Here is an 11,785-nt window from a genome sequence, read left to right as displayed (position 1 = left end):
CTTCCTCTGTTTTTTCATTGGTAACTCGTACAATTTTATTTTTGAGATTTAAAAAAGAAAAATAAAGATTTGACAGCATTTAGTAAATGGCTGGACTAATGTGTCCACGACCTTATTTGAACAGGATTTGTTCTATAGGCTTGTACCATTGTATCCTTGTGGACTAATGTGTCCAATTAAAATAATGAACGTGCTTCTGTCTTGGGCATTTAATGTGCAAAATGGTCTAGTGCCTCATTGGATCCAAAACTCAATGGCCACGAGTGTAAAAAGACTGGAGACAATTATTGTCATGCACATTAAATGCGCATAACAGAAGCATTAAATGCACATAACCGAAGCAAGGTACAAATGAAGGTAAAATCTTGAGCAATTTACTCTAATTTTAAATCCTTCTGGTTTTGCATTCCCTCAGGTTTAAGTCGCAAAGCAAGCAAGTCATGGATTCCGAGAGGAAGATTATAGACCGAATTTCCGGCTGGTTCACCCTCTATGCAGATGGCACGGTTGATCGGACTTGGACCGGATCACCGGAGTTCGAGTTCTTGACCAAACCGGTCGTCGCTCACAAAGAGTTTCGCGATGGCATCTCCCTACGCGACTTAACAATTGATCCAAACTCTGGCCTCGCCGTCCGCCTCTATCTCCCTGAGAAAAAACCCAGTGACGAAAATGCAAAAAATCCAGTTATCGTCCACTTCCATGGTGGTGGTTTTTGCTTCTCCGAACCGGAATGGTTCATGTACTACCAATTCTACGCACGCCTGGTTCGCTCCACCGGAGCTATTTGCGTCTCTGTAAAGACCCGGCTCGCACCGGAGAACCGGTTACCCGCTGCCATCGATGACGGCCGTGCAGTCTTACTTTGGCTCAGTGCAGTGGCTCTTGGTGAATCGTCCGATCCATGCCTCCGATCCTACGGTGATTTCCGGCGAGTGTTTCTCGTGGGAGACAGCTCCGGTGGAAATCTAGTCCATCATGTGGCGGCGTGGGCCGGTACCCAGCATTTGGATCCGGTTGAGATAGCTGGTGGTGTAATATTACACCCGGGTTTTGTCCGAGCCGAGCGGAGCAGATCTGAGTTGGAGAACTCATCAGACTCGGACTTCTTTACACTGGATATGGTGGACAAATTCTTAACCATGGCACTACCGTTGGGTAGCACCAAGGATCATCCCTTCACATGCCCAATGGGGTCAGCGGCGCCACCACTTGCCGGCCTGAAACTGCCGCCGTTGATGGTCGGGGTGGCTGAGAAAGACTTGATGCATGACACACAAGTGGAGTACTGTGAAGCAATTAAAAGAGCAGGTAAGGACATCGAGATGCTGATGAGTCCTGGAGTGAGTCACTGCTTCTACCTCAACAAGATAGCCATTGACGTCGACCCACATGTTGCAGCACAATCTGATCAACTCCTTAAGGTGATCACTGACTTCATCAAGAAGCACTGTTAAAGGGGAAGAAGGTGCATGTCCCAGTGTTTTCTCCTTGTCTGGCTTCTAGCATTACTGAGTCAACTCTTTCATAAAAAATAAAAAGAGTATGACCATTTACTGAGTCACTATTGCTCGGGTGTTGTGCATTACTGAGTCACTATTGCTCGGGTATTTTTATCATTCAAAGGACGCTTTTAGTAATATTTATAACATTTATTTTTTATTTTTTGGTAAAAATATTTATAACATTTATTAATAAGTCAAATGTTGTTGCATGTGAATTGCTGAAAATTTAAGGTTATACCAATCATTCAAGTTTCTTGTCTCTTGGTGTCATTTTCTACTATTATTTTACATTTTTATGATTTATGGTAGTCTTATGAAGGATTTTCACGTACATGCATGCATCTAGTTGAGATTTTGCATTCATGATGTGGCATGTGTATAAATATTTGATTTTCCCTACATATTATATCTTGTTTATTTAGTATTTTAATATGATTCTTTAACCAAATGATATTGAATGTGTTTTATTTTGATCAACAACTGCTAGCAGAAAGACCGGTCTAACAAAACAAAAATTAAAGGCGAAAGTGAAAGTCACATTCACTACCTAATTTTTATTCTTGTCCGATTGTCCAGTAGAAGCAAAACATTAACATATGCCAATTGTTGAAGGTGCACTGAACCTTCCATGCACATGCTTGGAACTCTAGGGTTGGTTTATACTGATAAACGTGAATTTAGGCAAACCCGTCAAAGCTGCCTTGCCTTCTTTTCATTTTCAGATCCACCTGAAATGATCCGGAAATTGTCTGGTGTGGATCCACGAAATTATCTTGTTGATTGACTACGTGGCCGGCCTTGTTCATAATCAAGCTTCAATCTTGTGTATATATGGTCGGTTTTACGAGTGTTAGAAGGTCGAAACGTGAACCGCTCGTTGCGTCTCTTAGATTAAAGCGACTTGAGTGGTCGAGGTTTCTATCTCAACCACGTGTTGACCATCCAATGGTCGCAGGACGGTCATAATCATGCTCGTAGCATTAGATTACGAGTGATGAACCAGTCTAATCAATGAGAAATAAAAGCTCAAACCGGTCTAACTTGTTATTAGTTTACCAGAAATTTCCCAACCCCCACCCGGAAAAAGAAAGGAAATTAAGAGAGGAAGTTGAAAACGTGGTTTGGCTTTTCTGCCCGGTTCATGGGATCATGGTCCACTTCTTAATTTCCTCTGTCGTGGAAATAGCCAAACGAATCATCTCCGGCCAGGCCCATTGCGTGGTTGCCATGAATGCTGACCCACCATTTCCTAACAGTAGTTCCATGCTTTGTTCCTGTATAAAATAGAAGCCAAACCCCTCAGCTATTAATTAACCACCACCCTTGCTCTCTCGGTTCTCCATTATAAAAGAGAAGCCAAAGCTCCTCAGTTTGTCACAGCTAGCCCTTGAAGAGAAAAAAAGCCATTTCAAAGCCCTTCACTTAATTCGTCTCAGCCTCAAAGATGGTGGGTCTTCAGAAGGAGAAGGAGAAGAAGGTGGTAGAGGAGGTAGCATGCTGGCTCAAGGTCTTCGAAGATGGTTCGGCCGACCGAACCTGGTCCGGACCACCCGAGGCTGAATTCATGGCGAAACCAGTGCCACCACATGAAGAATTCATCGATGGTGTTGCTGTTCGTGACATTGAAATCGAATCAGACTCCGGTGATCTCGGGGTGCGTCTCTATATGCCGGAGAGAAACCTTCACGACGACGAGAAACTTCCCTTCCTGGTTCATTTCCATGGTGGTGGGTTTTGTATAAGCGAACCGGAGTGGTTCATGTACTATCATGTGTACACGAGGCTGGTTCACTCCGCACGAGCCATCTGTGTCTCTATAAAGCTCCGGCTGGCGCCGGAGCACCGGCTCCCGGCAGCTTGTGAGGATGGCCAGTCTGTTCTTCGCTGGCTCCAAGCCGTGGCTCTAGGCAAGTCGAAGGAGCCATGGCTGAAAGCTAACGCAGATTTCGAACGTGTCTTCCTCATCGGAGATAGCTCAGGTGGAAATCTGGTCCATGACGTGTCGGTCTGGGCCGGTTTTGATAATCTAAACCCGGTTAAATTAGCAGGTGGGATATTGATTCATCCAGGTTTCGTCCGAGTTGAACGCAGCAAGTCCGAGTTGGAGAAAAAATCTGAGTCGCCCTTCCTGACACTGGAGATGGTTGACAAATTTCTGGGGTTGGCGCTACCTATTGGCTCCACAAAGAATCATCCCCTCACTTGTCCGATGGGAGCGGCGGCGCCACCACTTGCAGGGCTGAAGCTGCCGCCGTTCTTGGTATTTCTGGCCGAGAATGACTTGATTTTTGACACGGAGATGGAGTACTGTGAAGCAATGAAGGCGGCAGGGAAGGATGTCCAGGTGCTGGTTAATGTGGGCGTCGGTCATTCTTTCTACCTCAACAAGATTGCTGTTGACATGGACCCTCAAACAACTTCAGAGACCAACCGTCTTATTACAGAAATTTCCTACTTCATTAAGAAGCATTAATCAGAAGCTTTTTCACTTGTAATTGGATGTTGATGTCACTTTAATTTAAGATCGAAGTATCTTTGACTGTGTCAATTTGGAATTTAGACATGTAATCCCAGAAAGAATAAATTATATTTAGGGGGTGAGTCTGCTCTGGGCTTTCAAGGGAAGACTTGAAATTTGAAAACAGAGCCCATGGAATACTCTGTAGAAAAGTCCTGTTCATTGGAAGAAGTGAAGAATGCATATAGACTTTTAGACTTTCCTATTAATTTTTCTTTCTAAATTTGAGAAAGTTCTCGGTAAAGGATGTATAACTATGAAGGACACAAGTAAAATATATTTACAATCAGAAGGAATTTAACTTAGTTCAATAACATTGCCTAGAAAAAAGAGACTTTCAACTATTTATTGAAAACATCTACCATTCTGGCACCTCATAAAGTGTTATCTCTTTGTTTGTCTTGTTATTTAAGTTATTTCACAAAGACTATTATAAGAAAACTTACAACCTTAATCTCCGTATAATTACAATTTGATTTAGGTAAAAGTAATCCCAAAACCCGATTTCAATTACAAATACAATCAAATTATAATTATATGAATCAGTATAATCAAAACACAAGCCCCAACAAAAGCGACCACAGTGCAAACAATCCCTCCAACACAGTAGGTTTTACAGAAAAGGAAACAAAATCCCCACCCTTCCCTATTTCCAAAGATATACGAGCATTTCGTTCCAAGAAGGATATAGACCCATAAGTTTGGAAATTGCTTAGTTCGTTTCTCAAAAGTTGTTTTCTACACTTGTGCGAAATGAGCAGTCGAGATTTGAGCGTTGCGCAGTGCTATGCATTACTTACACGGCACTCAAGCAAGACAGAATTTTATTAGGTCTGTGGACCATCAATTTCTCTTTAAATGAGAGACACATGTCCATGAGTCACATCCAAAGATTAAGGTAAGATTTAAAAAAATAAAAATTTTCTCAGCAAGTCAAAAGAGTCATAGAAGTCCTTCGCACCCATTTCTCATGCAACTCATAGAAACTCTCCCATGTTGAGCTATGAAACCAGCGGAGGCTTTCCTAGTTTCTAAAGCTTCTTTGTCAAGGTGTGCCCTCCTCTCTCCCTTTCAAAAATCAAGCTTTGTGAGGATACCTATTCAGCTCAACTCCCTATAGGAAGGTACCTATGACCCATTACCAACCATTAATCCATAACAACCTTTAAAAGGAACTAAACAATAAAGCTTACTTGATTCTGAGGTAACATGATTAGTTGCTCCCAAATTAGGGAACCAACGAGAATCTTTCGATGATCATTTAACTGAACAACTGCTAAAGCCTTAGGCACAAAAGAAGCTTGATACGAATGATCAAATCGAAACCAGCATTTGAGAGCATCGTGCCCAATTTTCTTAAACACTCGACACCGGAGAATAGCATCAGACACATAGCTGAATTTTCTTTGTTAGAAGTCCCTGACTTTGTTATCTGAGAAAACCCTTGATTTTGTGAAGAGAAAGAACCACCATTAAACGAACGACTTCCACAGCCAGAACGACCACCTCCTCTGTATTGAAATCCCCTGCGACCATCATCTTTCTTCACCGTTTGAGCAGTGAAAGCCATAGCCAAATTAGGAGCTTCACCAAGAACACCCTTATTTCGCAGTTCATGGCTTTAGAGCAGAGGAATAATTTCAGAATACAAGGGCATCGGCGGTTTCAACATAGTTGTTGCAAATGTCTCATAAGAAGAACCCAAATTAGTCAGCAACAAGAAGACCTTACGCTGATTAGCCACGAGTTTCCCAATTGAAGCTAACTGATCGCATAAAGTCTTGAAATTAATCAAGAAATCTGCAAGAGTTTTCGACTCTTTTTTGCGCAAAAAATGAAGTCGAGAAAGAATCTCAAATTCCCTAGCTTTAGATACTTGAGAGAAAGCATCTGCTAGGGTTTTCCAAATATTGAAAGAGGAAGTTGTGCCTTCTGCCAAACCAAGAGCAGAATCAGCGAGAGTTCCTGTGATCCAATATTTAACAAACCGATTGGTATGAATCCATGCCTGATAAGACGGATTTATAAATTCTTCGCCATCATCGTTGATCAACACACCAATAGGAGCTGGAATCTCTCCATCGATAAACCCAACAAGATCTTGACTCTCAATTAGAGTTCGCAGCTGAGTCTCCCAAAGGAGATAATTCTCTGAATTCAACTGAATCATGACAAAGTTTGCAACATTCAAGGTGCTAGGATAAGGAAATTTCAGCATAGAGAAAGACGATGAAGCCATGGGAAATTAGAAAGAAATAGAATGAGAAAACAGAGAAAGCTTCTTGAATCAAAAAAAGAAGAACAGAGAAGTCTACGCTCGGAAAGGGAATGAGAAATGAGAAAACAAAATGTATTTTTATTATTTTCTAATGTGAGTTACAAGTACCGTATTTATAGATTTATATACATGATTACACGTGTGACTATACACGTATCTCTACAATATTCCTAACACATCAACATCCCAAATTTGACTTATCATCTGCAAGGATATAAATATAAGCGTATATCTAGAAATACACATGAAATATCTAAAAATGGATTTGAGTAGATCAATCAAATACGAGCCCTAAGTCCATCATGAGTGAAAATTGAAGCAAAGGCCTGCATTTCCTTCTTGTTGAGAACCAAATCAATCTCGATTCCACCCTCAAACTTTCGGCTCTCTTTCATAAGCATGGCACTTGTTTGATCATTCGATACAAACTCCACCTTCTTTGGTTTCCCCACCCAAAATCCACACCATAAAGTCAAAACCTTGGCGAATTAGTAGCGGGAAAAACTCTCCTAGATTCTGCCTCTAGCAAGTTTGAAACACCTTCTTCCAGACCTCTCACATCCTCATTAATTGGATTCACCTCGTCTGTAATTCATTTCTCTACAATTTCCTGTAATTCCCTCATAGGATTGTGCCGTGTGGCATTTAAATAATTCAACGGTCACCCAACAAACTAGAGTTTAAATAAAATTCAAATGTATGGGTGGGTTTAAATAAAATTTAAATTTAGTTTGAATTGGGTAACCGTTGGATTACTTAAATGCTCATGGCACCACCTACACTGATTCTTCCAGGGAAAGGACCTCGGTCACACCCTCTGTAATTCATTTTCTTAAAATTCCCTACAATTCCCTCATAGGATTGTGCCATGTGGCATTTAAGAAATCCAACGATTACCCAATTTAAACTAAATTTGAATTTTATTTAAATCCACTCATAAATTTGAATTTTATTTAAACTCTAATTTGTTGGGTAACCGTTGGATTACTTAAATGCCACATGGCACAATCTTATAAGGGAATTGTAGGAAATTCCAGAGAAAGGAATTACAGAGGATGTGGATTCCAAAAAGTGTAAGACTTTGTGGAAAAGTATGAAAAAATAAAATGTAAGATCCACAATTAATACTTTTCCACATTTTTCTTTCCTTTTGCAAAGGTGGGGTGGGGGAAAAAATATGTGGACCCATCTGTAATGGAGTGAGGGAGAATGAAAGAAAAGGGAAGGAAAGGGAAGGAAAAGGGAAAAAAAAAAAGAAAAGTGTGGAAAAATGTTAATTGTAGATCCTAGATTTTACTTTAAAAAAATTTGTCAATTTTCCTATTCCCAAGCAACAAAAAAAATGTATAATTTTAAGATTTAAAGAGATAATAGTAAAATTTTCGTTTTTCAAGAATTTTCCGATCCCAATGCAATGTCCTTCTACAGAAATTCTGAACGGGGAAGACTTTCAACGAAATCTTTTGAACTTATCCATGTGAAAATATGTGGTTATAATAAGTTCGGAACATCAACGACTCTCAATCGCTCTCTCTCTCACACACACACACGATCTGAACAACTACAATAATGTTTTTCTTATGCAGCATTAATCAGACTTTGGATGTTCCCCAGCTAGTTTTATGTTGGTGTATGTCTGCTTTGAGTTGCAGGGTTTATCTTTAACATTTCTGTTCCTTAGTTTCTTCTTATGTATGGCCTAGTTAATTATTATCTCTTTTTAGCCATAATTTGATTTACTGCCAGTTCATTATAGAGGAAATCAGAGATATTCAAATTCTGTTCTCCCCTGTATTTATCTTGTAGTTTCTGTGGCACTACAATTCTGCTACCTTAATTGTTCCTTCACTGTCATGGCGCCGCGCGAACCATTAGTGAAGGTACTCGACCGATGCAAGGTTGCTCCACCAACAGGTACTGTTCCGGCAGCGGTTGCAGATATCCCTCTCACCTTCTTTGACCTACTGTGGTTGCCATTGCCACCCCCTCAAATCCTCTACTTCTATGACTACCCCTACCCACCGACACTTTTCACTCGATCTCTTCTTCCTCAAATCAAGCTCTCACTCTCTTGCACCCTCGTCCATTTCTACCCTCTTGCTGGAAATCTCTCATGGCCTCATGATTCCTACAAACCCATAATCCGTTACGTTGCCGGCGACGCAGTCACCTTAACCATCGCCGAGTCTGAGGCCGATTTCAAATCTCTCTCTAGCGACCATCCAAGAGATGTAACTGAATCATATCCCTTTGTTCCACACCTGCCAGCATCTGGACCAGTTGTTCCAGTTCTTGCAATACAACTTACACTCTTCCCAAATTCCGGTTTCTCCATTGGAATCACACATAGCCATTGCATCACTGATGGTAGAGCAACTGCCCACTTCATGAATACATGGGCTTTGGTATCCAAGTTGGGAGACGCAAACAGATCAGTATCAACTCAGTTACCTCCTTTCTTGGACAGGACTGTGATCAAGGATCCTTTCGACTTCGAAAAGAGATTCTTGAACGAGTTAGAGAGATTCATGGGCACTGAATTGAAATCCGAAAACAGGAGCTTGAGAGTGATGGACATCAAAATTCCAGCCAACATGCTTCGAGCTACGTTTGAGCTGAATCCATCTGAGATTAAGAATCTCAAGGAATGGATCCTTGCTCGAGCCAAAAAGGATGATCAACACGGACCAATTCATCTATCAACATTCGTGGTGACTTGTGCTTTCGCTTGGGTCTGCTTGCTCAAAGCAGAAAGAGATGCAACTGAACTCAACCCCAACGGTGAAATGACTAACTCTGAAACTCGTCTTTTTATGAATGTAGATTGCAGGTCTCGAATGAAGATGGATCCACCTATCCCGGGAACGTACTTCGGAAATTGTGTGAAACCTTTTTCGGTGACTACTGAAAGAAATAATTTGTTGAGAGAAGATGGAATTGTGGTGGCATCACAGTTGATAGGAGAGGCAATTCGTAGACTGGACGAAGAATTATTGAGAGGGCTAGAAGACGGCATTTCAAACTTGCTAAAGTTAGAGTCTGGGAGAGCTTCTGGATCTGGGAGAGCTCTTCGAGCTGCTAGTTCGCCAAGGTTTGGACTTTACGGTGTGGATTTCGGGTGGGGGAAGCCAAAGAAGGTGGAGTTTGTATCGAATGATCGAACAGGTGCCATGCTTATGAAAGAGAGCCGAAAGTTTGAGGGTGGAATCGAGATTGATTTGGTTCTCAACAAGAAGGAAATGCAGGCCTTTGCTTCAATTTTCACTCATGATGGACTTAGGGCTCGTATTTGATTGATCTACTCAAATCCATTTTTAGATATTTCATGTGTATTTCTAGATATACGCTTATATTTATATCCTTGCAGATGATAAGTCAAATTTGGGATGTTGATGTGTTAGGAATATTGACTAGCATATTCCTGTATTTATCTATTAATTGTGACATTCTTGTATTTGATGTTTATTTTAGATGAGAAGTTCGATCAATATCAAACACTGAACTATAACATGGTATCAGTTGCGAGGTCGCTAGCTCCACCCTGAATTTAGAGGTTTTTCAATATTTTTACGACAGTGTGGAGTTGGACATCAGCTTTCTTATCCACATATGTCTCAGCAAAATGGAAAGCCTGAGAGGAATTAAACATACATAGGTTATAGAAGCTGGACTGTCTTTGCTTGCTCATTCTGGGTTGTGTTTCAATTGTTGGAGTGATCTATGCTTTTCCAACTACCCTATACTTGATTATTGACTACTAACTTCTGCTTTTGGCATTGATTTCCTATATCAACAGCTCTATAATTGTCACCATGACTCTTTGTTTCTAAAAGCATTTTGTTGTCAATGTTTTCCACTATTGAGGCTATGAACTCTCATAAGCTTGAGTACATACAGATCTGTCCCAAATTTCAAGTCATATAGAATTATTAATATTAGTTAATATATAGCTATATAATCATGGCTGGGTCACACTAGGTTTTAGGCTTGGTCGTATTGTGTAGAATTCGATTCTTAATCCAAAAAATATATATTACATAGGAGATGGTTGACAAATTTCTGGAGTTGGCGCTACCTATTGGCTCCACAAAGAATCATCCCATCACTTGTCCGATGGGAGCGGCGGCGCCACCACTTGGAGGGCTGAAGCTGCCGCCGTTCTTTGGTAGTTCTGGCCGAGAATGACTTGATTTTTGACACGGAGATGGAGTACTGTGAAGCAATGAAGGCGGCAGGGAAGGATGTCCAGGTGCTGGTTAATGTGGGCGTCGGTCATTCTTTCTCCCTCAACAAGATTGCTGTTGACATGGATCCTCAAACAACTTCAGAGACCAACCGTCTTATTACAGAAATTTCCTACTTCATTAAGAAGCATTAATCAGAAGCTTTTTCACTTGTAATTTGATATTGATGTCACTTTAATTTAAGATCGAAGTATCTTTGACTGTGTCAATTTGGAATTTAGACATGTAATCCCAGAAAGAATAAATTATGTTTAGGGGGTGAGTCTGCTCTGGGCTTTCAAGGGAAGACTTGAAATTTGAAAACAGAGCCCATGGAATACTCTGTGGAAAAGTCCTGTTCATTGGAAGAAGTGAAGAATGCATATAGACTTGCGACTTTCCTGTCAATTTTCCTTTCTAAATTTGAGAAAGTTCTCGGTAAAAGATGTATAAGTATAAAGGACACAAGTAAAATATACTCACAATCAGAAGGAATTTAACTTAATTCAACAACATTACCTATATCCACCAGGAAGAAAGAGAGTTTCGACTATTTATTGAAAACATCGTACCAAGTCTTGCACCTCACAAAGTGTTATATCTTTGTTTACCTTACTACTTTAGTTATTTTACAGACACTATTTACGATAAAACTTAAAACAATCTTCATATAATTATAAGTTGGTTTAGGTACAAGTAATTCCAAAATCTTATTTTAATTACAAATACAATTAAATTATAATTATATGAATCAGTATAATACTAAACACACAAAACCTCAACAAAAGTGACCACAGTGCAATCAATCCCTCCAACACGACAAGTTCTAAAGGAAAGGAAAAAGAGACCCCACCCTTCCCTATTTCCAAGGATATACGAGCATTTCTTTCCAAGAATGATACGGACCCAGGTGTTGCACATTAAATGCTCAGTAACGTGCAATGTACGGTCAAGATCAAAATGAGAGTTGAGATTTCAATCTCAACCATTCGTTTCTCAAAAGTTATTTTCTACACTTGTACGAAACAAGGGTGGAGATAGAAGTCCTTTGCACCCATTTCAGGTCCATTTCTTACACAACACCCAAGCAAGGCGAAACTTTTTCAGGTCCATTTCTTACATCAATTTCTCTTTATCTGGGGTCCAGGAAGGTAAAGAAATGGACAGATAAAATTCCGAAGCAAGACCTCATAAGTTGCCTATTTCTCAGCAAGTCAAAAGAGTGATAGAAGTCCTTCGCACCCATTTCTCACGCAACTCA

The 11,785-nt window shown here is 40.4% G+C and overlaps 3 protein-coding genes across 3 annotated transcripts; all 3 read left to right on the top strand.

Moving 5' to 3' along the window:
• Positions 1-358: 358 nt before the first annotated feature.
• On the top strand, positions 359-1,580 carry LOC149010101 (strigolactones hydrolase CXE15-like). The gene has a single exon (XM_089162999.1). The coding sequence runs from the start codon at positions 441-443 to the stop codon at positions 1,455-1,457; it is 1,017 nt and encodes a 338-aa protein (XP_089019125.1). The 5' UTR covers positions 359-440; the 3' UTR covers positions 1,458-1,580.
• Positions 1,581-2,813: 1,233 nt separating this feature from the next.
• Positions 2,814-4,336, top strand: LOC149010100 (putative carboxylesterase 17). The gene has a single exon (XM_089161916.1). It carries the CDS (start codon positions 2,950-2,952, stop codon positions 3,976-3,978), a length of 1,029 nt encoding a protein of 342 aa, XP_089018042.1. The 5' UTR covers positions 2,814-2,949; the 3' UTR covers positions 3,979-4,336.
• Positions 4,337-7,936: 3,600 nt separating this feature from the next.
• LOC149010099 (phenolic glucoside malonyltransferase 1-like) lies at positions 7,937-9,798 on the top strand. The gene has a single exon (XM_089163210.1). The coding sequence runs from the start codon at positions 8,155-8,157 to the stop codon at positions 9,592-9,594; it is 1,440 nt and encodes a 479-aa protein (XP_089019336.1). The 5' UTR covers positions 7,937-8,154; the 3' UTR covers positions 9,595-9,798.
• The last annotated feature ends 1,987 nt before the right edge of the window (positions 9,799-11,785 follow it).

This window comes from Hakea prostrata, chromosome 7 (assembly GCF_041222555.1).
Source record: "Hakea prostrata isolate BN-2017 chromosome 7, UWA_Hpros_2, whole genome shotgun sequence".
Taxonomy (NCBI): Eukaryota; Viridiplantae; Streptophyta; class Magnoliopsida; order Proteales; family Proteaceae; genus Hakea; species Hakea prostrata.
Note: the sequence above shows the minus strand (reverse complement) of the source record. Positions and strands in the feature narration are given on the sequence as shown.